The 26,386-nt window shown below is 56.3% G+C and overlaps 9 protein-coding genes across 9 annotated transcripts; 6 read left to right on the top strand and 3 right to left on the bottom strand.

Moving 5' to 3' along the window:
- Nucleotides 1–1,215: 1,215 nt before the first annotated feature.
- WHR41_03480 (uncharacterized protein) lies at nt 1,216–4,194 on the top strand (the record flags this gene model as incomplete). The annotated part of the gene is made up of 2 exons (XM_069372086.1): nt 1,216–1,501; nt 1,571–4,194. The coding sequence occupies 2 exons, from the start codon at nt 1,216–1,218 to the stop codon at nt 4,192–4,194; spliced, it is 2,910 nt and encodes a 969-aa protein (XP_069230703.1).
- A 758-nt stretch (nt 4,195–4,952) lies between these two features.
- WHR41_03479 (uncharacterized protein) lies at nt 4,953–6,817 on the bottom strand (the record flags this gene model as incomplete). The annotated part of the gene is made up of 2 exons (XM_069372085.1): nt 4,953–5,972; nt 6,023–6,817. The coding sequence occupies 2 exons, from the start codon at nt 6,815–6,817 to the stop codon at nt 4,953–4,955; spliced, it is 1,815 nt and encodes a 604-aa protein (XP_069230928.1).
- A 1,567-nt stretch (nt 6,818–8,384) lies between these two features.
- Nucleotides 8,385–10,265, top strand: WHR41_03478 (uncharacterized protein; the record flags this gene model as incomplete). The annotated part of the gene is made up of 1 exon (XM_069372084.1): nt 8,385–10,265. The coding sequence occupies one exon, from the start codon at nt 8,385–8,387 to the stop codon at nt 10,263–10,265; it is 1,881 nt and encodes a 626-aa protein (XP_069230927.1).
- A 329-nt stretch (nt 10,266–10,594) lies between these two features.
- WHR41_03477 (uncharacterized protein) lies at nt 10,595–12,123 on the bottom strand (the record flags this gene model as incomplete). The annotated part of the gene is made up of 3 exons (XM_069372083.1): nt 11,988–12,123; nt 11,565–11,933; nt 10,595–11,509 (listed from the first exon to the last, which is right to left on the bottom strand). Exons 1-3 carry the CDS (start codon nt 12,093–12,095, stop codon nt 10,595–10,597), a joined length of 1,392 nt encoding a protein of 463 aa, XP_069230920.1. The 5' UTR covers nt 12,096–12,123.
- A 194-nt stretch (nt 12,124–12,317) lies between these two features.
- Nucleotides 12,318–14,444, top strand: WHR41_03476 (uncharacterized protein). Its single transcript, XM_069372082.1, has 2 exons — nt 12,318–12,615; nt 12,694–14,444. Exons 1-2 carry the CDS (start codon nt 12,332–12,334, stop codon nt 14,138–14,140), a joined length of 1,731 nt encoding a protein of 576 aa, XP_069230919.1. The 5' UTR covers nt 12,318–12,331; the 3' UTR covers nt 14,141–14,444.
- On the bottom strand, nt 14,431–15,653 carry WHR41_03475 (uncharacterized protein). Its single transcript, XM_069372081.1, has 4 exons — nt 15,227–15,653; nt 15,059–15,153; nt 14,929–14,985; nt 14,431–14,862 (listed from the first exon to the last, which is right to left on the bottom strand). The coding sequence occupies exons 1-4, from the start codon at nt 15,248–15,250 to the stop codon at nt 14,706–14,708; spliced, it is 333 nt and encodes a 110-aa protein (XP_069230922.1). The 5' UTR covers nt 15,251–15,653; the 3' UTR covers nt 14,431–14,705.
- Nucleotides 15,654–15,849: 196 nt separating this feature from the next.
- Nucleotides 15,850–20,428, top strand: WHR41_03474 (uncharacterized protein; the record flags this gene model as incomplete). The annotated part of the gene is made up of 3 exons (XM_069372080.1): nt 15,850–16,048; nt 16,102–17,455; nt 17,521–20,428. The coding sequence occupies exons 1-3, from the start codon at nt 16,018–16,020 to the stop codon at nt 20,426–20,428; spliced, it is 4,293 nt and encodes a 1,430-aa protein (XP_069230921.1). The 5' UTR covers nt 15,850–16,017.
- Nucleotides 20,429–20,837: 409 nt separating this feature from the next.
- Nucleotides 20,838–22,754, top strand: cysD (Homocysteine synthase). The gene is made up of 3 exons (XM_069372079.1): nt 20,838–21,093; nt 21,180–22,348; nt 22,408–22,754. Exons 1-3 carry the CDS (start codon nt 20,982–20,984, stop codon nt 22,567–22,569), a joined length of 1,443 nt encoding a protein of 480 aa, XP_069230924.1. The 5' UTR covers nt 20,838–20,981; the 3' UTR covers nt 22,570–22,754.
- Nucleotides 22,755–23,267: 513 nt separating this feature from the next.
- Nucleotides 23,268–26,023, top strand: WHR41_03472 (uncharacterized protein). Its single transcript, XM_069372078.1, has 3 exons — nt 23,268–23,482; nt 23,551–25,689; nt 25,748–26,023. Exons 2-3 carry the CDS (start codon nt 23,684–23,686, stop codon nt 25,848–25,850), a joined length of 2,109 nt encoding a protein of 702 aa, XP_069230923.1. The 5' UTR covers nt 23,268–23,482; nt 23,551–23,683; the 3' UTR covers nt 25,851–26,023.
- The last annotated feature ends 363 nt before the right edge of the window (nt 26,024–26,386 follow it).

Below are 26,386 nucleotides of genomic sequence, written 5' to 3'. Positions count from 1 at the left end.
TGCTCACAGCGCTCACGTGGCCCCCGGGCGCGCGAGCTACGCAAACCTTGCTGTCGCTCGCCGCAGCCCCGATCCGCCTTATCGCTGCTAGCATCTGGCCCGCCGCCGCCTCGCCAATGACCGCCTGCTGGTGACCTGTCTGTTCTCGCTCTTCCCTGACGCAACCACACCACGGTATTGCGGCAGCAAGCCGACCGCACTCGCGCTGGCATCAATTTCGTCCCGCTGCTCGAGGCGGAATCCTCGCCTGGCGCTGCCTATCTCGGCTGTCGTGCAAACGGGACGGTTTCCCGTCAGACGTCGACGTGGACAATGTTTGGACCGGCACGTCAGTAGTGTGGCCACGGAGCTGCCTCCATTTCATGCTTTGCATAGACACGGCACCATTTCGCCCGCTGTCCAGACCGCTGCTAGCCGCGGTATCAAGACGTCTGACAAATGAGTAAGCAGTCTTCAGCATGGGACTGCGAGTCCCAGATGACTATAGCCGTGCCAGTAAACATGTTTGCCATGCCACGGGCTGGTCTACATGCCCTCGGGTCTAGAGTGCTTATTCTCAAAAAGCTTTGAACTTAGAAGCCTCCATACCGTCCGCTACGCCTGTCGTACACCGCATATACCGTTAATATATGTAGCATCTGCGAGATAATCTTGTTGTATGACGGAAATGGCCTCCTCGAGTCAGTAGAACTCTGCGATCATCGGACTACAGCATGAGGGTAGAATGTTAGTAATTAGGCCTCACGAGGACTCCGCCGTGAGGCGTGGTAGACGCAATCCAGAGCTAAACTATGTCATCCTCTGTTATTGGCTTTCGAGTGTTACTTCAGACTTCTCAAAACTTGCGACTTCAAAAGCCAGACGTTGTGCAGAAGGCAATCAAGAAATACTGTACGCTCGATTTGGGCCACCGGGTGATGTCGATCCTCTGCATTTGCCTGTATAGTAAGGTACATCACTTTGCCTGGTCCGGAGTTTCTTCCTTGACTCCAGTGGACTTCAGACCTGGGCTCGATAGCGCGGCGGCCCCGGCCGGTCCCTCCCGCCCCCAAGGCTCCACTAAGCGAGCGTCCGGAGAGTGACGTGCGGCTTCACATGCAGCTACCTAGGCAAGGTAGCTACTGGTTGCTCAATTACAATAGCACCAAGCTTCGACCGTTCCATGTACGTCTAGCGCACTAGCATGACATACTGATTCTGGTTCTCTTTACGACCATGGTACAGGCGATATCTCTTGCCGCGCTCGAAGCACTCAGAAGCGCTGAGTCCGCGCAGCAGCAGATCGAGAGTCTGAGGAAGATCAAGAATAGCCTTGTCGGCCATGATCAGAGGAAAGAGCATGCAGTAAGAGATGGAATCCTTGATACTTTGGTGAACATCGTGTCGCATGCGGGATCTGGCGAACGAAATGGGACAGCGATAGGACATACACAAGCTTGGACGCAACAGGACCAGGCCAGGCTCGACGCTACTACAATACTCGGGAGTCTGGCTACAGGCGGTACGGCATATGTGGCTCCCTTGGTGGCAGCTGGGACTGTAGAGGCTCTTACTCAGACCTTACGGACAGGATGCGCGCCCAAATTGGTCACATCAACGCTGCAGACACTGCGGAATCTTGCTAGTGCTTGGAAACTGTCCCGCGAGACCAGCGATACAACAGATGTTCCAAGCCTCAACATATTCAACAATGACAGCTCAGAGATCTTCCTTAGCATCTTACGCCAGTCATACGGCACTGAACAAACACCGCAGCAGCTTCCGCTGGTCTGCGACATCATCGCTCTCTCCGCACAAGAAGACAGCGTCAGGTCTTTTCTGACGCATTACGGATTCCTTGACACTTTCGCTGGCCTACTTGTTTCGCACTCGATTGTGAACAAGCACATTGATTACCGCAGCGACACTTCTCACTTGCTCCCACAACCCCCGGCCTCTGCTGTACCCAACATAATCGCAGCTGTTTCATCGCTAGTCTCCGGATCGACATATCGTGCCCACAGATTTGTCTTTTCAGAGCAAGTAAAAGATATGTTCCTCAACTTTTCTCCTGGCGAAGGAGATCTGAGGTACATGATGGGCCCCAAGTACGGAATGCCAAATGCAGAAGGCAGTCTACTCCCACCTCTTCACATCCCGTCCAACAAGAGTGTCTCCTTCGGCGGCTCGTCCAGCTCTTTCCCGAGTGGCCGGACGTACAGGCAAAACGGCGTTGCAGAATCAAGTCTTCCACAGGGTGACATTGATCATGCCAATGCTGTCTGCAGCTGGCTCCTCTATTTCGTCCGCTTTTTCCAAGGACCACAGAGAATCCAGGCCCTCCAGCTGTTAGCGATGGTAAATGAAGCTGTCGAGATAGACACCGGGTCATTCCCTCGGCACGAACTTTCGCAAAAATCCAGGGATCGAGAGCGTCAAATGACCGTTCTTGCTGTGCCACTTGCTGTTCGGCTGGTGCAAGATGGATTCGAATACAGAGATACAGAGAGCCCCCGCAAGCCCGAAGAGATGGCCGCAGTCCGCGAGTCTGGCTGCGAAGTCCTCGCAAGCTTGATTTCGTGCAACAGAAACTTGCAGGCCGCCGCAGTCGAAGCTGGAGCGATTAAATATGTCTGCCCAATCCTCAGAAAAAGCTTCGACCATGTGCCGTTGGCAAAACCAATCTGGCCTGCCAACCGCGCCACATCAGATGGAAGCGAGAAGCCTGCCAGTTGTCAGCTTGGCAACAAGGGCCTGCCTCTCGAAATAATGCATTCTATGCGCTGTCGTCAAGGGGCTTTGCTGGCAGTAGCGGCGATCGGCCACAAAGAAGACGTCCACCGCAAGGCTATCGTGGAAGCTGGAGTCATTCAATGCATCATCGACTCTCTTAAGCCATTCCCTCAGGACTTGCAAGCCAGCATCATGTCCAACAAGGGCCAGCTGAGTGCTAAAGATGGCAACACCACAGCCGTGATTTTGGCAGCTTGTAACGCCGCGAAGTCCATGTCGCGTAGTATTAGCCTGCTTCGAACAAGTTTGATTGATGCTGGTGTCGCAAAGCCGCTTTTCGAACTCTTGAAACATCAAAATCTTGATGTCCAGATCGCTGCGACGAACGTCTGCACAAATCTTCTGGTAGACTTCAGTCCCATGAGAGAAGACTTGATGACATACGGCGTTACGCGCACGCTCTGCGAGCACGCCAAGCGAAGCTCGCCAGCACTTCGACTGTCAAGTCTCTGGGCACTGAAGCATCTTTTGCTGTCGGCTCCCAAAGACTTCAAGATCGACACGCTGGAAGAGCTTGGCACTGGCTGGCTTGTTGCAGCGATCGCAGGACAGCCCCGAGATGAGACTCTGTTTGCAAATGGTGGGGGCGTGAGCGTCGGATTGAGCAGCTCAAATGCTGCAGGTGAGCAGATCGATTTGCTCAACCCTTCTTCCATGGACGTGGACGAACCCATCAGTTTGAGCCACGATGACAGCTACGATGATGACGACGACGAAGATGGCGAGATCATGTATGACGAGCCTTCCAACACACATTATCAAGCATCGCAGATACGCTCGACACTGCCTCCCACCTCAGGCTTCAATACCAAGAAGCACCTATACGCAGTCAGGGAGCTTGAAGAGAACCCGCAACTACAAGCCAGGCGCGATGATCTCGCTATTCAAGAGCAAGCACTTGATTTCTTACGCAACCTCTTCCACGGCGAGGACTGCTCTGACATGGTTAATTACGTCTTCTCGAAGATCGGCCACCAGAAAATCTACGACCTCATCACCGCCAAACTCGCGCCCCTCCCCGTGTCCCAACGCCAACCCTCCACTGGAACCCCCGGCGCAAACGGCGCCAGCCGCCAAATTTACAACCCTACGCAAATCATCCTCTCGGCAACCCACGTCGTCATCCATCTCGCCAACAGCGCGCCCCAGCACAAACAGCTCCTCATCGCCCAGCGCCCCCTCCTCCAAGCCTGGCTCCCGCACTTCAGCCACGCCGACCCGCAGGTCCGCGTCAACTGCGTCTGGGCCGTCAACTCCCTGACCTGGATCGAAGACGAGCGCGACCGCGCCGACGCCCGCCTGCGCACGCAGGAGCTGCGCGCCGTCGGCATCGAGGCCGCCGTGCGCGCGCTCGCCAACGACCCGGCCCTCGACGTCAAGGAGCGCGTCAAGGTCGCCCTGCACCAGATGGACTCGCTGTAGCACCGCGCGCGCATCGAGTGGATCCTCGTCCCCGGGCTGCCGCTGGAGCCGCCGGCTGCTCGCCCGCCGGAGTCGCCCGTCCCTTCGCCGGAGCCCGAGCCTTCGGTCACGCCGGAGCCGCCCCCTACGCCTCTGTACGATTGGAGGAACGATCCGGAGATCCATGAGGCGATTCTGGCGGATTGGGAGGTTGGCGAACGCCTCATCGCTATGCGCGGTGTGCCGCCGTCGCCGCCCCTCGTGCCCGAATATGGGTACTTTCCCTGACAGGATGGGGAGTGATGGTTTGGATGGGCTGGTTGGGTTTCGTGTGGTTTATTGCTAACGCGATGGGATCTTGGATGGGCGTTCGCGAGTTTCGAGCGTGTATGATTGCGAGTGGGGGAGGGGATATTATTCTTTCTATTGAAGTGATAGCTCTTGATATGATAGCTCTTATTATGAATAGAGGACAAATGATCAGACTTGGTACCCTCTTATGCACCTTCTTGGGTTTTCTGATTTTTTCGGTTTACAGTCTTTTCGATCTTATTGTAATGCGGTGAAGATTGTATCTGTCACGGATAAACCTCGATCACCACATACGCCAACTCTCTGTACCGTGCCGCATTCCTCCCCACCACCACCATCCAACTATCCTATTCCGTCCTCCTATGACGCTATGCAATTGCGACATCCTCCACACACCTCTCGCCACCCTCCAGAACGCTGCTAATAAATGCCTTCTATAGATCAATGGCACCCTTCAGCCCCTAAATCTAATCACTGTCCCTCTGACCCGCCTGCTCGTCACCAAACCGAATACTCCTCTGCAAGCCACCAGGCTCCCCATTAGCCCCCTGCGCCGCCTGGATATCCTTCACCGCGCGCCCGATCGCCCTCGGATGAATCGGGCGCGAGATCTGCGGCCGCAGGCTCCCGCCATCGACGTCTCTCGCGAACTCAGTCGACCCGTTCGCCTGCGCCGCCGCGGGCGTCTGGAAATCTTCGTCCGACTTCGCCGCGCGCAGCGGGCCCGAGGGCACCTCGCGCAGCCGGTGCGTGTTGGGGTTCGCGGTGGAGGGCGCGGCGCTGCTGTCGGCGGGGCCGCCGCCGCCGCGGCGGCGGCGGAAGATGCTGGCGATGTCGCTGGAGCTGGTCTGCGGGTCGGCGGGCGTGGTGGCTTCGGTGGGCTCGCGGCCGGTGCTGAGGCCGAGGGAGAGGCGGTCGGTCGATAAGGCGGTGGAGATGGTGCGCGGGAGGTAGAAGCCGAGTTTGCCGAGGGGGATGGACAAGCCGTGCACGACGATGGAGCACACGACGAGGAACCAGACGACGACGTCGAGCATTTCTTCCAGCCGCAGGGCGTCCTCGCGCTCCGTGCCCTGGTATTCGATGTCGCGGAGAAATTCCTTGGAGATGTACAGGTAGAAGATGGCGGAGACGCCGATGGGGCCGAAGAAGCCGAGGAAGGAGGCGCGGCGAAGGTCTTCGACTTGGTGGATCCACTTGTGGAAACCGAGGATCATGGGCAGGCGGCGGAGGAGGAGGACGAGGATGCCGAGGGGCACGAGGCGGTAGATGGGGATGATGTTGTTGGCGACGAACATGTGCCACGGGCAGACGGCGCCGAACCACATGAAGATGGCGACGTTGAGCAGCATGTCGATTGTGGGCTGCAGGCTGTCGTCTTCGGTTTCGAGCCGGAACCAGTCGTCCCAGGTGAAGACGTTGCCGGCGATGAAGCAGGCGAGAACGTCGTCGCTGCCGATCATGCCGACGGTGCCGACGATGAATAGCTGATTCTGATCAGTGCGGTGTTCTAAAGGTAAAGAGGGGAGGCGCTTACTGCAAGTGTAATGGCAAAGACGAGGAATGACTCCCTGTCGACATAACGTCTTTCCTCAGCCCAGTGCAAAAGCTCCTTTGCAAGCCAGCCAACGATGGCTCCATAAGCCACCGACATGATGATAACATAACACCATGTCTCGCTAAACCACAGACCCATTGCTCTGCCTGCGCCACCTCCAGTAGTTCCAAGGCCTTGATCTTCTGTGTATTTGATCAAATACAGTGCCAAGAAAAGGAAGGGATAGCCTAGGCCATCGTTGGCGCCTGATTCGGCGATGATGATTTTCTGAAGACTCGGCGGGATGTTCTTATCTGCGAACTTTCCCTTCACGATGCTGTTGGACAAAATAGGGTCGGTCGGAGTGACGCAGGACCCGACTGCGAGAGCGAAGAGAAACGGGACGTCGGGCACCAATGCCCAAACCAACAGCGATGTAACCATCCACATGATACACATGCCCGGTCCGAGCAAAATGCTCAAGCTCCTCCATTCTTTGCGGAGGTACTTGCTGGGCAACTGCACGCCAGCAAGGACTAGCTGGACTCCCAAAACCAGACGAGTGAAGTAAAGCGTGATAGTCTCGAGATCGAGCTCACTACCATTTGCATAGTCTAACGGCCTGATGAAATTTGCTGCATGCGGGCCAAAGATGACTCCAAAAATGGAAGAGATCAGAGCCTCGGAGAGATAGAACTTCTCCTTGCACAAGAACGAGACCAGGCCAAAAAGGGTTACAAACCCGCCTGCGGTCGCGCAGACGATGTTGAAGTTGACAATGGAGAGGGTAGGCATGGCGGGGGCGCGTGCCGTGTTCCGTTCCTACACAAGCCAAGAGGAATGATTGAAGCTTGGCGTTGACAAGCCTTGGGGTTGTGGGTTATCGAACCCGTTTTGCGGTGCGATAAGTTCTTGGCCGACGAGAACCGGGCCTGTGGATCAGGATGCAAGCGCGTGTTATTGAATCATGAGGCCGTTTGACGTGTCCAAGGGGTGAAGAGAGTCCTGCCGTAATGTCGGCTGCGGGTGCGCTCTCGTCGAGCGCGGCGATGCAATTCTGAGGCGATGCTGTCGATGGGCAAAGAGGATCTAAAACATGCAGACGGGCACGAGGTGTATTTGGCCAGACGTCGGGCGAGCACCGGGGCAAGTCACACGCCACCGCCATTCACGCGTTGCAGAAAATGAGTGGAGACTTCCGCGGCTGGGCCAGTCAAGTCGACGTACCCGGGGGCGCAGTCTAGCTGCATGTGCCGATCAAGACGACCGCAGATAACATTCGTGCCTGCTCAGAAAAACATGAGAGAACTCGAAGGGACAGGTCAACAGGAAGGATACCAAGGATTTTTAGGTACGGTTTTCCTCTGGCGTTACGCCTTTCGACGGATATCTACGGAACCGCCAGCGATGAGTGGTGACATCTTACGGAAAGCCAAGCAGACTAACTACTGCCGTATCCTAGCGTCATGAGACCTGACCAGGATAAGTCTTTCCACGAGTTATCTCCTTGCTGGTCCATGATGGAGGCCTGAAAAGCATGAAGTCGGCTTGGCCGAAATGCCTCAAAGCCAGGACATCGCTTCTGGAATATTGGGATAAAACGTCGACATTATCTACCTCCGGATCCCATGAAATGAGTACCGCCACGGAACTTGCCATGGATATATATTAGACTCGTATCAGAGCCTCGGAAGTAAGTTGGTGCCCAGGTACAAAAAGATTTCCGTGGGCAGAACACAGTGAGATCCTGCGCAGAGATCACAACCAAGACAAGAACAGGACCGACCATCTTCACTTCTCTTTTCAAGTGTCCGAGGCCTCATCGTCATAGCCTGATGTATGATTGCGATAATTCCTTCCCCCCTTCGGTATGATTACACGAATATTATGGAGCGAACCGTGAATGCCGCCAGCTCGCGCGCGAGTGTGCCCGCGAGCTCAAGTGAAGCTTGATGGCCTCATTTTCCAGTCCATAATGTATCAAATGCTTGCGACGGGAACTGCTATCAGGATCCGGTAGGTATTTTGACGAAGCTTGCCGTCTTGACTCCTGTAACACCCGCAACTCCGTCTCACACTTAGAACGACATATCGACATAAGATACATCTCTGGCGGAGACTAGATGACGCCAGGAGACGATCCTATACTTCATTCTGCATCTGAACGGCTGTGACTGTCTCCCTGGACAAGACAAGGGTCGTACTCACTGACAAAGTCGACAAGCGACCATACCACCAGCAGTACCCGTGGCATCCAAGAGCGAAATCAGCTCTAGGCCACAGACATACCATACCAAACCAATCTCTCGGCTTGAGCGTTTCCAATTCTCAATTCCTATATCGCCAACAAACAACAACGACAATGAGAGACCGGGCGAACTCACACTACCCAAGCCCAGGCTCAAACGGCCCCGGAAGCAATCGGGCCCTGAAACGCCCGGTTTGCGATTTTGTCGAAGACTCGGACGAAGAAGATAGAAAAGATGTCATAAACCTCATCGATGATGCCGAGCCGACGCATCGAGGACAAAGCCTGCTCACACCCCGAACAGGGAAGCGTCCACGCATGCGCGAAGCGGGTAGCAGTTCGGTTCCAAGATCTGACCGACGCGGAAGTGAGTCGTTGCATGCCGCTTCTAGCAGCGCACCAGAGCGTGGACAGAGGCAGGACACATACTTCGAACTCTCCGCACACACGCAGACTGCCGCATTGCAGAAGTTGCGTCCGGACGACGATCACGAGCGCGTGTATCGCGCAGCCGTGCAAGATCGGAGGAACCTGTGCGTAACCGGGCGAGCCGGCACGGGAAAAACGACCGTTCTAAAAGGGGTCGTCACAAGGTTAGAAGAAAAACGTATCCCTGTCAAGGTTGTGGCTTTCAGCGGCACCGCCGCGCTCGGTGGCAATGGAGAAACCATCAACGCCTTTGCAGGCTTGGGGAAGCAAGTCAACAAGAGCAGAGCTTACTATCGTAACATTGCCCGGGGCGGGACCGTCAGAGAACGATTGAGAAGCGTTCACGTCCTGATCATCGACGAGGTATCTATGGTCTCGAGCGAGATCTTCGAACGCCTCGACATGATGATGAGAGCAGCCCACGAAGAAGAACTGCCGTTCGGTGGGGTGCAGATCATTGTATTTGGCGACTTTTGTCAGTTGGCGCCTGTAAAGCCGCTTCAATACTGCATCGAATGCGGCCACATTCGCACTTGGAATCCTGGAGCACAAGTGTGGGAGTGTGACAATGCGAATCATAGATCGATGGCGGAGTCTGACCAGTGGGCCTTTGCATCTCCATTGTGGAATGAGGCAGATTTTGACTATATGCTCCTTGGTCAGGTATACCGTCAGGACGAGCAAAAGTTGCTTGGTATTTTAGACAATCAATGGCACGGAAAGCCTTTCTCCCCACAGGAGAGGCGCCTTTTAGAGCGCCACAGGCACGACTGCAATGAGCAGAACGCGGTCCACCTCTTCTCCATGAACAAAGATGTCGACAGGCACAATGAGCGTTTATATAGACAACACCCCGGCCGTGAGTACCGCTACGAATGCCAGGACGACGTCCATCTGCAGCACCCTAAATTCAACTACCTCACTACCCGCTTCCGCGACGGCACGCTCGAGAAAAACTTCAACCACAACTACCGCCCCACCCTCCTCCTCAAACCCAACATGCCCGTAATCCTCACGACCAACATCGACGTCTCCAGCGGCCTCGTCAACGGTTCCCAAGGCACCATCGTCGGCTTCAAACACTGCACCGCCGACGAGCTCGCCCAGAACCGCAGCACGCTCCAAGCCGCCGGCAGCATCTACCTCAAGCAGCGCCTCGACGCCGTCAACCAATTCACCTCCCGCTTCAGCCCCGGCTGCGATCACACATGCTTCCCCATCGTGCGCTTCGCCGACCACCCGCGCGACATCGCCATCCGGCCCGACTGCAGCGTCGAGGAGTTCGGCGACGAGCCGCCCTACACGCTGCTCATGCGCACGCAGGTGCCGCTCGCGCCCTGCTGGGCCATGACGATCCACAAGGCGCAGGGCATGACGCTGGACCGCGTCGTGGTCAATCTGCGCAAGTGCTTTGCGCACGGGCAGGCGTACGTGGCGCTGTCGAGAGCGAGGACGCTGAGGGGGCTGAAGGTGGAGGAGTTGGCGGCGGGGGCGGGGTTGTTGAGGATGCCGGAGGAGGTGAGGAGCTTTTTGGAGGAGCGGTTTGGGGTGACTGTTGATAAGTGAGATTTGTGGGGTGGGAGGGATTGTTGCGAATGAGTGAGACTCTTGCTATTGGGTTTGTGGTAGAGGCGAGATTTGCGATTTGGAATTTTCACGCGGTTGCTTGGAGCGGTGCTGGCGCTCCTGTTGCCAAGATTTTAGAATCATTCTGAGCGGATACATGTCTCGAGGGGCGTTGTTGAGTGGGACAGTCATGGCTGCGACGACCACATACATGAAATGATATCAGCTGTTTTCGGATCTGAGCTCCCATTCTCTGTGAATGCCCGCTTAAGACTCGTTATTTCGTATACCTCGCATGGTAAATCTGCCCCGCAAGCGTCCACCACTCATTACTCCGCGATGTAATCCAGCAACCCAAAATCCAGCGTCCTCGCCAAATTCTGCACATACTCCCAGCTCACCGCCGGCCCAACCTTCCACTTTCCACCCGCTTCCAGAGGATCCCCGCCACCAATACCGCCAGCTCTGACCAGCAACCTAAGACTGGCGAGGGTAGCGATCTGGGCGTACACGTCGATCGTGCTGCGGAAGTCGTGCGGCAGGATGGCGTACAATATCGACAGCAGCCGATCGAGAGGGAATGGCGAAGGTGCAAGGAGATGCCGGGGCAGCTTGCGGTTCTGGCTTGGTTTGCCTCCGCCGGAGCGAGCGGTGCCGCCGCCTTTCTTTCTTCGCTTGCGCTCTGTCGATTTCATGAAGTAGATTTGGTCTAGGCGGGCGGGATTTGATGATGCGAGATAGGCCGCGAGGAGGATGTACTTGGCGTAGTAAGGGAGGTCGTGGGACTTCGACTTGACGACCGAAGTCTGTGCTGTGGGTGTTGCGATGATCGAATCGGAAAGGGCAGACTCGTCTTGGAACAGTTTGCGCTGTGCGACTAGCAGTCGGCTGAAATCGCGTGTGCCGAAATCTCCTTTGTGTATGGGTGCGACAAAAGGCCGCCAAAGCTTGTGGCATACGTCGCGGAAGCTGGAGAGGTCTCGCGCGCAGCTCTGCGCAAGTGAGTCCCAGACTGCGGCGCAGAATCTGGGCCAAAGCCAGTCTTTGTCCTCCGCGTGAGTCTCTTCGTCGTAGTCCATATCCTCCGGGAAAGAGGACTCGAAGATGTCTAATGGCTCGTTGGACAGGATGCGGATGCTCTGATTCCGAGTGTAGGAAGGAAAGTGGATATGAGGAACGCCGGGATGATGGAGGAAACGTGGCGGGGCATGTCGTACAATGAACAGCGTCGTCAAGTTAGTTATCTGTAGTGCCGGTTAGTTCTTTTGCACATGCTATACCTCACATGATGAGCCTTACAAATTCTCCTAAGCGTGCCAGCGCTGGGAGTAATGTTGGTGGAGCTTCTCTCTGCCGGTCGATCCCATCGAACACTAGCACGTAATGGTCGACTTGCCGCAGCATACGCTGAAGGTGAGACACAAGCGCACTTATGTTCTCGCACCGCCCCGTGTATGTTTCTGCATCTCCCTTGACCGCCTCTGTCTGCAGGCTCTGGTGGACTGCTGCGGCCGTCCGCTCGAGCAGGTGTCTACCCGTGACACATTCCTTGCACTGGACTATTACATGTCGTTGACGGCTAGTCTCGAGGTATGATCTGACGATGCTGCTCTTTCCAGTGGCTTGCGCGCCATATGCGACCAGGGCAGGAGGATTGGGCAAGGTTGGCTATTGGAGTCAGCATTGTGTGCGTCGCAGGTGTTTGTTCAGAGGAAAGCTTACTGAGAGGACAGCATTCAACTGTCGAAGCTGCGGCTCCCTGCACGGCCATTGCTCTTTGAGCGCACCCACGGTATACCGCGACTCGTCCGGCAGCATCTCCAGGCCCATGGCTGTCGCTGCTGCCACTAGACGGAGATAAGGCGGGGAACGCGTGCAGAGAGGACGACGCGGTTTGGATGGACGCTCCTCCGCGCAGAGTAGCCTCGCGCTACTGCAGGTACCCGTCGGCAGCGGCCGCCCGCAGCGTTGGACCCGCCTGCCCCGCGTGCGCCTGAGGGAAAAAGTCCAAACGCAGCGCGCAGGCAGTGAAAGCGTGAGCTGCGACATCAAACGAGGAAGGCGCGATGTTTGCGCTCGTGGGCGCCTTCCTGGCGCAGCTGCTGCGGCCTTTTCACGATGTCGTCGCCTTCTTCTCCCTTCCCGCCGCACTTCTGCGCAACACACCACCAACAGCAACCTCATCGACCATGCCTCGGGCTAAGGGTTCCAAGGCAGCTGACCCTGTCGTCGATGTGCTGCGTCGGCAGATGGTTCACATCAAGACCAAGGAAGAGTGCCGCCTCGGCAACGAGACGGTCGACGTGTGGAGTATCGAGCTGCCTAGCAAGCACGCCGAGAATATCCTGAAGTACGCCACCCGCCACCGCCCATCGACAGCGAGGCCACTCATATCGATACCATGTACATGTGCTGACAGCGTTCGCAGAGTAATCAAAGACAACATCCCCGGACAAGACACCATCGACCTGCAGCATCTCCGCCGCTTCGCCCGTCCGCGTTTCATGCCCGACCATGTGGTTGGCCAGCGTGACCTTGTCAAGGAAATGCACTCTGTCCAGCGCACCTGGGACGACGCCACTCCTCAAACTGCGTTTCAAGATCCCGAGACTAATGGTTGGGGATCGCCTAACCCAGCCAAGAAGAGCGGTGCTGACAAGAAAACAATGACTCTGTATCTGCTCGTCTGCCCGGCACACCTCATCTCTCTCCCCGACCTCCATTCTCTTCTATTGAAGTACCCGCCATTCTGCTCCGATGCCGACTCCTGGGCTTACCCGCTCGAGATCAAGAAGGCTACCGTTCCCCGTCAACCGCCCACTAAGCCAGAGCAGGCAGAGGAATGGTCGAAGAAGTACTGGCCGACATTCTACCGCAAGACCAACCCGTTTGGTGCTCACCCCGGCACGATTTCCAAGGCCGAAAGCGATCTTAAGCACCCGCTTATCGGCAATGTTGGCGTCGCAGAGGCCATTGATCTTGCCGAGAAGGCTGGCGAAGAGACTTTCGCTCAGGGCTACTCGACTTCTGCAACCGGCTGTGTCATCATGGAGCGTGTTAACGACAAGACACAGGTCGTCGCCGTAGCCGGTGACGCTCGTTCCAAGCCCATGCCAAACGCAGCCGACGTCTCCGGTGAGGCCATCGGCGATCACCCCTGCAAAGGCAACCCTATGTGCCACGCCGCCATGCGTGCCATTGGTATGGTGGGCCGCAAGCGCCTCCGTGTCGCCTCCCAACCAGCCACCCGCACCGCAAACAAAGGCGAAAAGGCACTCGCTGCTGCTGGTCTCGCGCGCGACGAGAAGTCACGCGATGCTTTCTTCCTCGACCTCCCCCTGAACGACTTCGAGGATTCCTACTTCAAGCACAACAATCTCAAGCCGGACGGTTACCTCTGCCTCAAGCTCGAGGTTTTCCTCACACACGAGCCTTGCGTCATGTGCTCAATGGCTCTCGTCCACTCTCGTGTCGGACGAGTCGTGTTCAAGCACCGCATGCCGAAGACCGGTGGTCTGACATCCGAAGTCACTAGTAACGACACCGGACCTGTTGGACTCGGATACGGTCTTTGCTGGCGCAAAGAGCTCAACTGGCAATTCATGTGCTGGGAATACACCCCTGTCGATGCATCTGGCAAGCCCACGCACTCCTCTTATCCAGAGGAGAAGGAGGAGCCCAAGAAGATCGAGCCGGCTGCCAACGTCAGCTCGAACAACTCAAGTAACGGTGTCGGTAGCACGAGGGGCAAGAAGAACAAGAAGAAAGGTGGCCGTACGATGGCAGAGAAGTACCCAGCTACTGGCAACGGAGCTCACGATGATATTGCTAAGGCTAATCCTTACGTGAGCAGCTTTGCGAGGGTCCATGTGTAGCACGCATCGGATACTATGGTAGGCTGGCGAAGCATGATTAACGACTGCATGGTTGCGGCGCACGTCTACCTGGGTGGCATCGTTAGAGGCCTGCCATGGCACGTGTATTGGGATTGGCGTTGTTCATGGAAGCGGAAATGCGAGGTCAGCATGGTTATACCCTTGCATTGTGTTTTGATGGGCTTGAGTTCCCACGGCGTATGGTTATCATCAGGCGGCCATTGCCTGTGTTTTACGGATCGGCAAGCATACCGCGGCAACGTCTCCTGTATGTATGACAAGAAAACAAATATGTTCAGAAACATTTCTTGTCTGGCGCTCCATTACACGTCCATGGTAGCCCAGCCTATCTGCCCGCTCACCCCCGCCCCTTCGACACTTCTCACAGCACTCACAATCCTCACTCGAATTGTTCGCTTCACATAGATCCCTCAACCGCTTGTATACACAGATTTTCTAGCGCTCTAACGTACAAGCCCATCGTCCTCGTGTCCTCCCCCCCTTCCCCATCACCCTCTTTCCGCGATGTATGAACAGAAAACAAATGAGAGACGCGCGAAGCCGCTTAGAAAGGGTTGTCCTCGGGCGCGATCTCGTTGTGGTAGAACTCGCCGACGAAGGGGATCTTCTGCAGGATGTCGGCCTGCACGCGCGGGATGCCGTCGAAGAAGAAGATCGCGAAGATGCCGGCCGAGACGCCGAAGGCGGCGCCGATGGGGCCCCTGCGTTGCAAATGTCAGTCGGTGTGCGCTTGCTGCTGTGGAGGGGCGGGGGGGTTCGGGGCGTACATTCTGGTGAGCGCGGCGGGCGTGAAGCGGCCGAGCTTGACCTTGGGGATCGAGTAGCTGTGGTGCGCGGGCTGGTTAGCGATTGTGTCTTTGCGCGTGGGACCGGGAGGTTTGGCGGATGGGTGCTTACTTCGGGCCGTACTGGCTCTTGAAGGACTCGTAGGGGACGCGGGCGCGCCACTGCTGGACGCCGTGCCGGCCCTCTGACTTGAGGCCGTACTGGGCCTGGTGGTTTTCCTGCGTGTCAGCGCTTCGGGTTCTGGCGGGCGGGCGGCATTGTTTTGGTGGGAGGGCGCACCTGCTGGACGAGAGTGGGCTGCATTGTTGCGGGTTTGGTGTGAGGCGGCGTGGGTGGGTGGTCTGCGGCGGTGGGAGGGATTTGGCGGCGGCGGCGATGAGGTCGAGATGTTGGATATGCGGCTTCGATGGTCGGGACGGGTGAAGCCGGCCAATCGGGGGAGGCGTGTTGGTAGGGCTGGACTGGCTGGGTCTGATCAGAAGGAGAGATAATCGTCTACGATGCGTTTCTTGAGGGCTATTGGAATTGAATGAAATATCTTCTCGCACGCTGTTAGTTCAATCTGCTTCGATACAACTGAATCCTGTCTAGAACAGCTTGAAAGGACTACAGCCTGCCGCATTGAATGCAAGATGACTTCTTTCGTAGCGGTATCCGGCGTCTATCGAGTCGTGTGAATAGTGATATCAAAAGTCATGTGCCTTAGCTTTTGTCTCTTTGTAAGTCGATGTCGTGATGTTGACTATGGCTATGTCGGAGAACCCCTCCTATTGTGAGGTGCAAATATCGGGAGGTGTACTTAAGGTTCTCGGCCTTTTTGAAAGTCGACGTAGCTGTATGCGAGGGAGCAGGGGTCCTCGGTGTATGCGCCTTGCTGCGTTGCAATTGCGCGTGCTTGCGTTACAGTCTACGTAGAACTTCCTCAAGCAAACGACACATTTCTAGAGGATTGATCACAGCTAAACGCTCATTGCAATGAGGTAGCCCATTGCGTCGCGCAAGCGCAATGCTCCTAGCTAAATTGCAACGAAGCTTGATCAACTGCTGCTGCGAGACTGGGACACGGAGTAATGGAGGCCTTCAGCAGCTCCAAGGTTACAGGTAATTGGCCAGATGACTCGATTCCGTGTCCTACTTACTGACCACAATCATAGTGGAGTATCATGACCCCGCCGGCCTATTTCCCCTCGTGTCACGCGACCTAGCGGCTCGTCTCCCTCTCAAGAACCTCAACTGGCAATCCCACGCTCGCCCCCTACGGCAGATTAAGTCCCTACACGTCGAATTCGTCCCGGACAAAGACACGCAAAACTCCCTGCGTCCGCCCGCCTCGCGCGTGGACTCCGACGGCCCGACCAGTTTCGAGATCGCCGGCGCAGGACCAGATCAGAAGAAGAATGCCGCCGTGAAAGAGCGACGACACCAGATCCCTGGATTGAAAACGAGCCCTTACCTGAAGATATACGTGCTACGATGTGACGACAAAGATACCTACAAGGCGGGCGAGCGCCAGCGCCTGCAGGAGTGGATCAGGGATAATACGCAGCCTGAAGGGAAGCGCGAGAAACACGATGCGTTCGAGTGGATGATTTTGCACGTGGTGGTGCCGGATACGGTCGCTGCCAGCGAACCGAGATGGCGCGAAAGCTCAAGAGATCCGGACGAGCTCAAGGAGCGGACGAAGAGCAAGAACTATCTGCCGGGGAAGAGCACGAGGACAGTGTTCGATAAGCTGCGGGCGGATTTCAACGAGTCGAGCAAGAACAGCCCTGATCGCATTGCTCAAATACGACTGTTGAAAAATCAGGTCCCTCCTGATCTCTTGCCTACTCCCGCTGTTGCGCAGACGCTTGGAGAAAGCCCGCAGGAGCGAGAGAATGCTTGGGCTGATCTGGTTACCAAGTTCAAGAGCCTCATATTGCTTCCATTCGATGCGCGGGTTCGACAGTACGAAGATGATATCGGGGCGCAGGAAGCAAGGCGGTCTATGCCTGGGTGGAATTTCTGCACTTTCTTCATTCACAAGGAGGGTCTTGCAAAAGCGCTGGAGAGCATGGGCTTGGTGGAGGACGCTCTGGCGATATATGATGAACTAACTGTAGGGTTGGAAACGGTGGTGCGAGATATTGCATCCGGCAATGCTGAAGGAACAGCGACTTCGTTCGCGACAACTACAAGAGATGCTCAGGAACGAATCATCGGGCCACCTAACACAGCCGATGACAAAACTACCAGCAATGGCGAAAAAGTGTCTAATCTATTCGACAAGGACTACCGACAGGAAATCGTCCGAAGCCAGATCTCCGTCTTCGACTTCTCCTGCTACCTCTTCTCTCGACAGAAGGCCCTTCTCCTCCGCCTGGCGGGCGCGCAACTGGCTCGATCAGAGTTCGGCAGCAACTTCAAAGAAGGCGGCGAAGACCTCGTCCTTCTCGCTGAGGTTTGCTGGCGAGCGCTCAGCTTCGTGCAGAGCAGCGCGCGTGCTTTGCGGCAGGACCAGATCAACGGGTACGCATGCACTTACATCTTGTCGAACAGCTGTAAAAGGCCATGTGTTGATAGCTTTTGTATAGGTCCGAATCTACCAAAGTGTCTCCTGCCGACTTGGAGCCTCTCATATCATCTTGGGCTTTTTCTCTCGCCACTCAGGTCCTTGCTGAGACTGACACTGCCCTGCTTGGTCTCGACGGTGACGAGTCTGCTAACGGAACCACCTCAAAACTGAAGCGGCCTGATTTCGGATTCGCCATGGGCGCCAACCTGTACCCCTCGCGTACTACGAGCTTGCCTGGCCAACTGAAGAACGGAGCACAAGGATTTGCTGGGGGCGAAGCACCCAAGGCCCCTGAAAAGCCTGGGCTAGTGGAGTTGGCAGCATATAGGGCCGAGCTAGTGATGATCCAAAGGAGAACTCTCGAGCATCTTGCCGAGAAGCGAGGATGGGTTGCCGGATGGAATTCGTTAGACTCTCCATCCAAGGGTCTCGACGACGTCAAGCTGGACGAGAATGAGGAGAATGAAGACGACAAGAACGAAGAACCGTCTGACGCGGAAAAGTCGTCCAGCAAGTCTAAACCTAGAGAGGAACCACTCGCACTCGTCACCCCTCACCTCGCCCATCTACTCGCCGATCAGCCCGCGTTCCTCTCAGCTTTCGAGGACCTCTCCTCCCTCGCGGTCCGCTTGTACACAACTGCGACGCACTCAAAATCCGCGGAGACGATCATGGGCGACATCGCAATGCTGAAGTTCCAGCAGCGCGACTTCACCGCCGCTGCGAGGTATTTCGAGTACGTGCTACCGCTCTACGCCAGCGACGCCTGGAGCCTGCAAGAAGCGAAAGTCGTGCGAGACCTCTCCGAGTGCTTGAAGCGCTTGAACAGGAAAGGAGACTTCGCGCAGGTGTTGCTGGGATTCCTCAAGAAGGCCGCTGGCAGGCGGATAGAAGGCAAGAAAGCCAGCAAAGACGAAGAAGGGAGCGCAGAGGGCTATCTGAAGCAACTCGTGGACGCCTCGGCGGAGTTGCCGACTGATCTGGACGCGAATATGAGCGAGGTCTTCGATGACATCGAGCTCGGGCGTGAAATCGCACTCCTGGAGGACAGAGATGGCTTCACGTACCGTTTCAGCTTGCGGCATGTTCTGGACGACAATATCACGATAGACGAGATCTGCATCAAGCTTGTGAAGGTGGATGACCCGCAAACGGAAATCACCGTCACGCGGTCGGATCCTTTGGAGATAAAGAACGGCGTCGTGTATGTCGACGTTGAGAGTCACGCCACGACTTTCGGCGCGTATTTCATCGACAAGGTCATCTTGAAGGCGAAGAAGCTCCGCTTCTGCCATGATTTGCGTCCTCCGACGATACCAGAAACGTCTGCTCTGGGAATTGTCTACGCGCCGTCTGTCGATGAAGAGCGGTCGCGGAGGGAGCGGCCCTTCGTCTTGCTCTACCCGCACACCAGAGCCTTCGATGCCAGCATAGAGCTCGGAAAGGATGATCACATGGGTAAGACGAAGCATCTCCACTTGAAACTTGGAAGTGGCTGGAATGAGGTCCAGGAGATGGACCTTCGGCTCAAACCTGCTAGTGCTGGTCTGCGATTGTATCTCGCGGACGCGAAGACAACAGGCTGTGAACGCAGAAGCGAGAAGGATGCTAAAGTCGGCGTCGTGACTCTCGGTGGTCTCGCAGCCGATCAGGAAGCGTCTCTAATGATCCCTTACAGCATGGACAACGCACTAAGCAAGATTGTTGTAAGATTGGAGATTCACTACAAGACCGAGTCTGGGGGCTTCACCTTTGTTGCTGCGGTTAAGCTCCCGGCTGTGCTGCCGCTAGACGTCGAGGTCAACGACCTATTCCGTCATGAGATACTGTTCTCGACGTTCACGATTCAGACGACGAACGGCTGCCCTCTTGCTGTCACGAGTGCGAATTTGAAGGATAGCGAAGCATACGCCATCGAGAAGCCGCCTGTCAGCGTGTTACCGACTATGGTCGTCGATAACGCTCCAGTGAGCCTGGTCTACAAAGTCACGCGCAAAGGCCTGACAAGCGGCGCAAAGCCCTTGACGAAGAAAGACGCCCCATTGTCACTCGCAGTGCGATATCAGTCCGTGGAAGAACTGATCCTGGCTTCTCTCAGCAGCACATTCGCACGCGGTCTCGAGGCGAGCGATTTCAAGCACTTACGTAGGTTGCTGCTGCCGGTCTTGCAGGAACGCACTCGACTACGCCTACTGCCGAGCGACATGGATACGGCGGCTCTGTTGAGCACGGCCAAAGTGCCGAGCTTCGCAGACCTTGGGTGGTTCGAGATCGTGGATACCCTGCCTGCGACATTTCAGCGAGCGCTGACCGATTGGCTGATGAAATGGCACATTGGCCATCCCCGTGTCGACATTAAGTTGCCGACAACTTCGACTGAGGCAGATAGATGCATTTCATTGGCTGTCGAAGTCCCGACGGTGGACATTGCCTTCAACGTTAGCATCGCGTTGCTCGAGCCAGGATTTGATGGCCAATCCGGCATGGAGACCGTAGTCAAGGTGGGCCAGCCCGTCAATGCGGAACTCAGAGTCGACTACACGAGATCCTGGAGCACCGAAAGCGTGTTTGGGACGAAGCCGGATGAGAAGAGCAGTGCGTTTTTCCTAGACGTGCAAGCTGTGCCCGACACTTGGCTTGTTGGTGGATCGAAGAAGAAGCACTTCTCCCTGCCACTGAGCACAGATGGGACTCCGGGCGAGGCGCTCTCCTTCCCTATTGTGTTGGTGCCGCTGAAACTGGGCTCGCATTCCCTGCCCCAGCTTGACGTGCAGGCGGCTGGGAAGGACAACGCGGACGATGCTAGCAAGGCGCAACCCATTCCGAGCTGTGAGACATTCTGCGAGAGCGCTGGCATGGTAGTCAAGGTGGTGAAGGGCTCGCAGCAGTCAAGGGTCAGGATTGTGGAGGGAGAAGAGGCCGTGTAACAGCACATACATAGAGGCTGACATCCACAATCGCAAAATTATCAAAATGTTCCCGACCTGACAAATGAACGCCCCAACTCCCCTGCATGTAATTTATTATCTTGCATTGCCGTGCAGCGATTTCGAGGGACGTTCAGGGTAGCTTTACGCAAACTCAATCATTTGTGATACCAACTAGCTGGTGTGCTTCGGGGCACTAGCTTGGTCGCTACAGCAAGCATTGATTTGACTGGAGACATTCCATTGGCCCCCATATCACCGGTGGGTAAATGGAGTGATGTCCTAAGGAGTCAGACGAGCATCGCGCGAGCACGCCATAGGCGGGGCTCGGTCCAATGCTTTGTTGATGTGCGGGGCACAGATGAGACCCTGTCGCCAGATCACATATTATTTTTCCCAGAGCTCCCACTCATACCACGAGCACGCCATTTTTTGGGGATTGAGCTTATACGAGCTTCTGAAAGAAATAATATCAGCCGATCATACCATCTTCCAAATCCCTGTCTCCTTGACTATCACCCTCCAACCTCGATTCTGTCCCACCTGCTGTTACATGTCCAGGAGGAGCAAACCAAAGACCAGATTGCAACAATTAAGAGAACAGATTGCGAAAATGAGCGGCGAGGATATCGCACCGCGTTTTGAGACGCTGCAATTGCATGCTGGTGAGCTCGATGGTGGTTACTTAGTTGCCACAGGACGGGCAGCATACCAATTGCCTGGAGACATACTGATAATTCATCTCGTCCAGGCCAGGAGCCCGACCCTGCAACTAAGTCTCGCGCCGTTCCCATCTATGCTACGACTTCCTACACGTTCGATGACTCGGCACACGGCGCCCGTTTGTTCGGGCTGAAGGAGTTCGGAAACATCTACAGCCGCATCATGAACCCCACCGTCGATGTATTCGAGAAGAGGATCGCAGCTCTCGAGGGTGGCGTGGCCGCATTGGCAGCCAGCTCCGGCCAATCCGCCCAATTCATGGCCATTTCAGCCCTCGCGCACGCGGGCGACAACATCGTCAGCACCAGCAACCTGTACGGCGGCACGTACAACCAGCTGAAGGTTTTCATGCCACGCCTGGGCATCAACACCAAGTTCGTGCAGGGCGACGACCCTCAGGAGTTTAAGAAGGCAATCGACGAGAATACCAAGGCCGTCTACGTGGAGACCATCGGCAACCCGCGCTACAACGTGCCCGACCTCGAGGCCATCGCCAAAGTCGCACACGAGGCCGGCGTCCCCGTCATGGTAGACAACACCTTCGGTGCAGGCGGCTTTTACTGTAGACCCATCGACCACGGCGCGGACATCGTCGTCCACAGCGCGACCAAGTGGATCGGCGGCCACGGCACGACCATCGGCGGTGTCGTTGTCGACGCCGGCAAGTTCGACTGGGGTACGCCAGACGCCAGGAAGCGCTTCCCGCAGATGACCGAGCCCTCCGACGGCTACCACGGCCTGAAGTTCTGGGAAACCTTCGGCCCGATCACCTTCATCATCCGCCTGCGCGTCGAGATCCTGCGAGACCTGGGTGCGGCTTTGAACCCGTTCGCGGCCCAGCAGCTCTTGCTCGGAATCGAGACGCTCTCATTGCGCTGCGAGAGGCACGCTGAGAACGCGCTGAAGCTGGCGCAGTGGTTGGAGAAGAACGAGAACGTTGCGTGGGTGTCATACCCGGGCCTCAAGTCACACCAGAGCCACGAGCTGGCCAAGAAGTACTTGCCGCGAGGCTTTGGCGGAGTGCTGAGCTTCGGCGTGAAAGGAGGCGAGGCGGCCGGGAGCCAGGTCGTTGACAATTTCAAGCTGATTTCAAACTTGGCCAATGTGGGCGACTCGAAGACGCTAGCAATTCATCCTTGGTCGACGACGCATGAGCAGCTCACGGACGAGGAGAAGCTGAGCAGTGGTGTGACGGAGGTGAGTTGTGTGATTGTGAACGGCGTTTGCTTGAGACGACGACTGACGACTGTTGTTAGGACCTCATCCGCATATCAGTCGGCACCGAGCACATCGACGACATTATCGGCGACTTCCAACAATCGTTCAAGGCGTCTGCCACGAAGCCGGATTCGAACGGGAACGCGGAGGCTGCGGAGAAGACGGGTGATGCTGCGGCGCCGACTAAGCCGGTGGTTTGATCGATACCATTAGTTTTGTCTACAGCGATAGCTTGCGAACATTATGATATGAGTTACGATGCTGCAACTTGATGCACATGGCTGGCTGACGTTGTCAGCAGCGCCGGACGGTGTTTGTCCGCAGCAAAAGAACCCGTCAAACAGTCCCTGATTTGATATGATATTACCATCATTCGTCCGCCGGACCGCGTATCGCTCCCACTTCTTCCTCAAATGCATTCAGTCGGCATGTCATGGACTGTGGCTCTTACATGGATGATGATGACCTATGTATGCGACCTCGGTTTACGCTCGCGGCACGCCCGAATTTTGACTTTCTGGCTTGCCGGGGAAGGGCTTGGCACCGACATGTGAAGCTTCCAGTCCACAGGTACCGGTGCCGGGCGTTGGTCGATCTCTTCACGAGTGTCGAAGAGACGCCGTGAATGGCTTCAAACAGCCTTGTGCAAAACCACATCCTCCAGCGCGTGAGAAGTGCATTCGTGTACATATATCAGGATTATACAGTTCTCCGCAATAATAATCTCGTGGCCCGGCACCGACCCGCAAATGCGTCTGGATCCGGCGATGTGTCCGGCCACCGCGGTACCTCGGCTTGCGACAAAAGCATCCCTGGTCGGGTGATGCAATCCTCCTCGGCCGCAGCCTTGAGCCTCAACTCTGCGCTCCGAGTCGCCCTGGCTCGGCGTGCCCGGCCACGGCGGAAGACTGTCTTAGTGTGCGTTGCTCGCAACCATCCTCGGTTGTCCTTGAAATCTACCTGGATCTCTCTTGCGCACCGTCTCGCATCTCTTGACGACAATCCATTGCTCCAACGCTTTCTTTGTGCTGCAGACTTCGTCCCGCTTGCTCGGGCCCTTTAACTCACACACGTCTACAAGCTGAATCCACCTTCAAGCCTGAACAGTGAACAGTAAGAGTCGCTTGCATCAGGATCATGACGAGCTTAGGAACAGCCGACTGATGATCCCTTCACTGCAGTCACCCGCGACGGGACCCAGCTTGAAAAGCCCGTTTGCGACCAATCGCATCCCGTAACACCGGATTGCCAGCGTATCCGCCTCGTAACACCTCGATCACACCTCTTCCCGAAACCCTAGCGATTGCAGCCAAAATGAGTCGTGTGCTCGAAGAGGCCAGCAGGCTCCATGCGCCGCCTCCCCCAGGAGCGCGTTATAGCAGCATCGTGCCCAACAGCGAGAAAGAGGGCAGAAGCGCGGTACACAGGCATTGGCGATTCGGAGAAGGATTGTTGCACACACTAGACCCCTCCGTGTCTTCGACCCACGATATCTTTGAGTCGTCCGCCAAGCGCGTCCCGAACGGCAGGTGCTTGGGTCACAGGCCGTACGACCCTGCCACCAAAACCTTCGGCCCGTACGTCTGGGAGACATATGGCGAAATCCACAAGAGGAAGACCAATTTTGGCGCCGGTCTCGTTGGGCTCCTTGAGAGCGTCGGTGTGCATGGGAGGCAACACGGTATCGGCCTTTGGTGTCAGAACCGCCCGGAATGGCAGATTACCGATCTGGCGTGCGCCTCGCAGTCTCTGTACAGCGTCTCCATCTACGACACCCTGGGCCCCGATTCCACCGAATACATCATCAACCATGCCGAACTTCCCGCGGTTGTCACCTCCGTAAACCACATTCCGACACTTTTGAAGCTGTCGGATCGCTGCCCAACCGTAAAGCTGATTATCTCTGCGGATCCGCTTTCCGACGGCACAGAACTCCCCGGCAGGTCGAAGAAAGACCTCCTCAACGAGATGGCGGCTGAGAAGGGCGTTCAAATTCACTACATGGGAGACGTCGAAGCTCTTGGTGAGACCTCGCCACGCCCTGCGAACCTGCCGAGACCTGACGACATCGTCACCATCAACTACACATCAGGAACAACCGGCAACCCCAAGGGCGTGGTCCTGACACACTCTGCGGCGGTAGCTGCGGCAGCGTCTGTCCTTGTCACAGTGGATGTGAACCCTACATCTGTCGCTTGCTCCTACCTTCCCTTGGCCCATATCTTCCAGCGCCTTACTGAACACGGCATCCTGTGGTCAGGCACTGCGATTGGCTACTTCCACGGCAATATTCAGGAGCTGGTCGATGACCTCAAGCTGTTGCGACCGAACACTTTCACCTCAGTCCCGCGCCTGTTCAATCGTTTTGGCGGTGTCATCAAGAGCCAGACAGTCGAGGCTTCGGGCTTCAAGGGCGCTCTCTCACGACACGTCATGAGCACGAAAATGGCGAACTTGAAGAACCCGGATCCGGCCAAGGCCACAAACCAGCACTTCCTCTACGACCGCATCTGGGGAAGCAAGGTCGCGAGCGCGCTTGGACTCGACCGTGCAAACGTGATGGTATCCGGCTCCGCTCCCCTCGACCCCGACCTCCACCAATTCCTTCGCGCAGTCATGGGCAACAAGCTCCTTCAGGGCTACGGCCTGACCGAGACCTTCGCCTGCTCGCTCATCCAAGCGCCCGGCGACTTCACCGTCGGCAACTGCGGCGGCCCCATGCCCGTCTCCGAGCTGTGTCTTGCCGACGTGCCTGACATGGACTACTACAGCACCGACAAGCCGCACCCGCGCGGCGAGCTGCTCATCCGCGGACCGACCGTCACGACAGGCTACTACAAGAACGACGAGGAGACCAAGAAGGCCTTCACGGAGGACGGCTGGTTCCGCACGGGCGACGTCTGCGCCATCGACGAGCTGGGCCGCTTCAAGATCATCGACCGCAAGAAGAACGTCCTCAAGCTCGCCCAGGGCGAGTACATCTCCCCCGAGCGCATCGAGAACGTCTACCTCGGCAACTGCCCTTACCTCGCCCAGGCGTACGTCCACGGCGACTCTTCGCAGTCGAATTTGGTCGCGATCTTCGGTATCCAGGCCGACTTGTTCGCGGCTTTCCTGGGTAAGGTGCTGGGCAAGCCCCAGAATGCGAGCGATGTCAAGGCTATGGAGGCCGCGGCTCAGCAGCCGAAGGTGCGCGCCGCCGTGCTGAAGGATCTGGCTAAGGTTGGTAAGAAGGCGAAGTTCAACAGTTACGAGAATGTGAAGGCGGTGCGGTTGATGGCTGAACCCTTCACGATCGACAACGAGCTGTTGACGCCGACGTAAGTTTTCTCTTGTCCTGATCATTCCCAATCCAGCGATGCTAACTTGTTTTTTTAGTCTCAAACTCAAGCGCCCGCAGACTGCGAAGATGTACAGGGGCGTCATCGACGAGATGTACGCGGAGATTGAGAGCGGCGCCGCGACCAAGGCCAAATTGTAGAGGGTTCTACGTTGACCGTCTAGACGATTATTTGCTTTGTTGATTTCATCCGCATCTATTAGCTCCTGCTTTGGGCGACTGTGTTATTTGTCGAAAGAGGAGACGGGATCTTGCTCTACATATTTTTACTCTCGCAAGAGACATCGAAATGTATTTTGTTCGACTACACCAAATGTTTGCTCCCAGTATTACCTTCCTATGGATCGAAGTCCGTGCGACCTGCTTCTGTACAATCCTTTGCGTATTAAATGTCGCGCCAGGGGCTCTGAAGATGTCGGAGGCGACGTCCAAGATCGATGGTCAGCCTTGAGTGAAGAGTTCGGCTCTGGACGTGCGAATTTTACTTTAAGGACGATGAGATGTGTATCAAAATATAGCTTGAAGTTAGTGCCCGGTTCAAATGCCTGGAGGATTGCGCGTTTGCTGCGGATCTCGCCTCGCCTTGTTGCATCGGACCGTACGGCCCTGACTTGCCGATCCCATCCCCAGACCCTGACATCGCGCATGTGAAACCCGAATGGTCGTGCCTTGACACC

Source organism: Cladosporium halotolerans, assembly GCF_011745625.1.
Source record: "Cladosporium halotolerans strain TM138-S3 chromosome Unknown Sca9, whole genome shotgun sequence".
NCBI lineage: Eukaryota > Fungi > Ascomycota > Dothideomycetes > Cladosporiales > Cladosporiaceae > Cladosporium > Cladosporium halotolerans.
The sequence above is the reverse complement of the archived record's forward strand: the minus strand, read 5'-3'. Positions and strand labels throughout refer to the sequence as shown.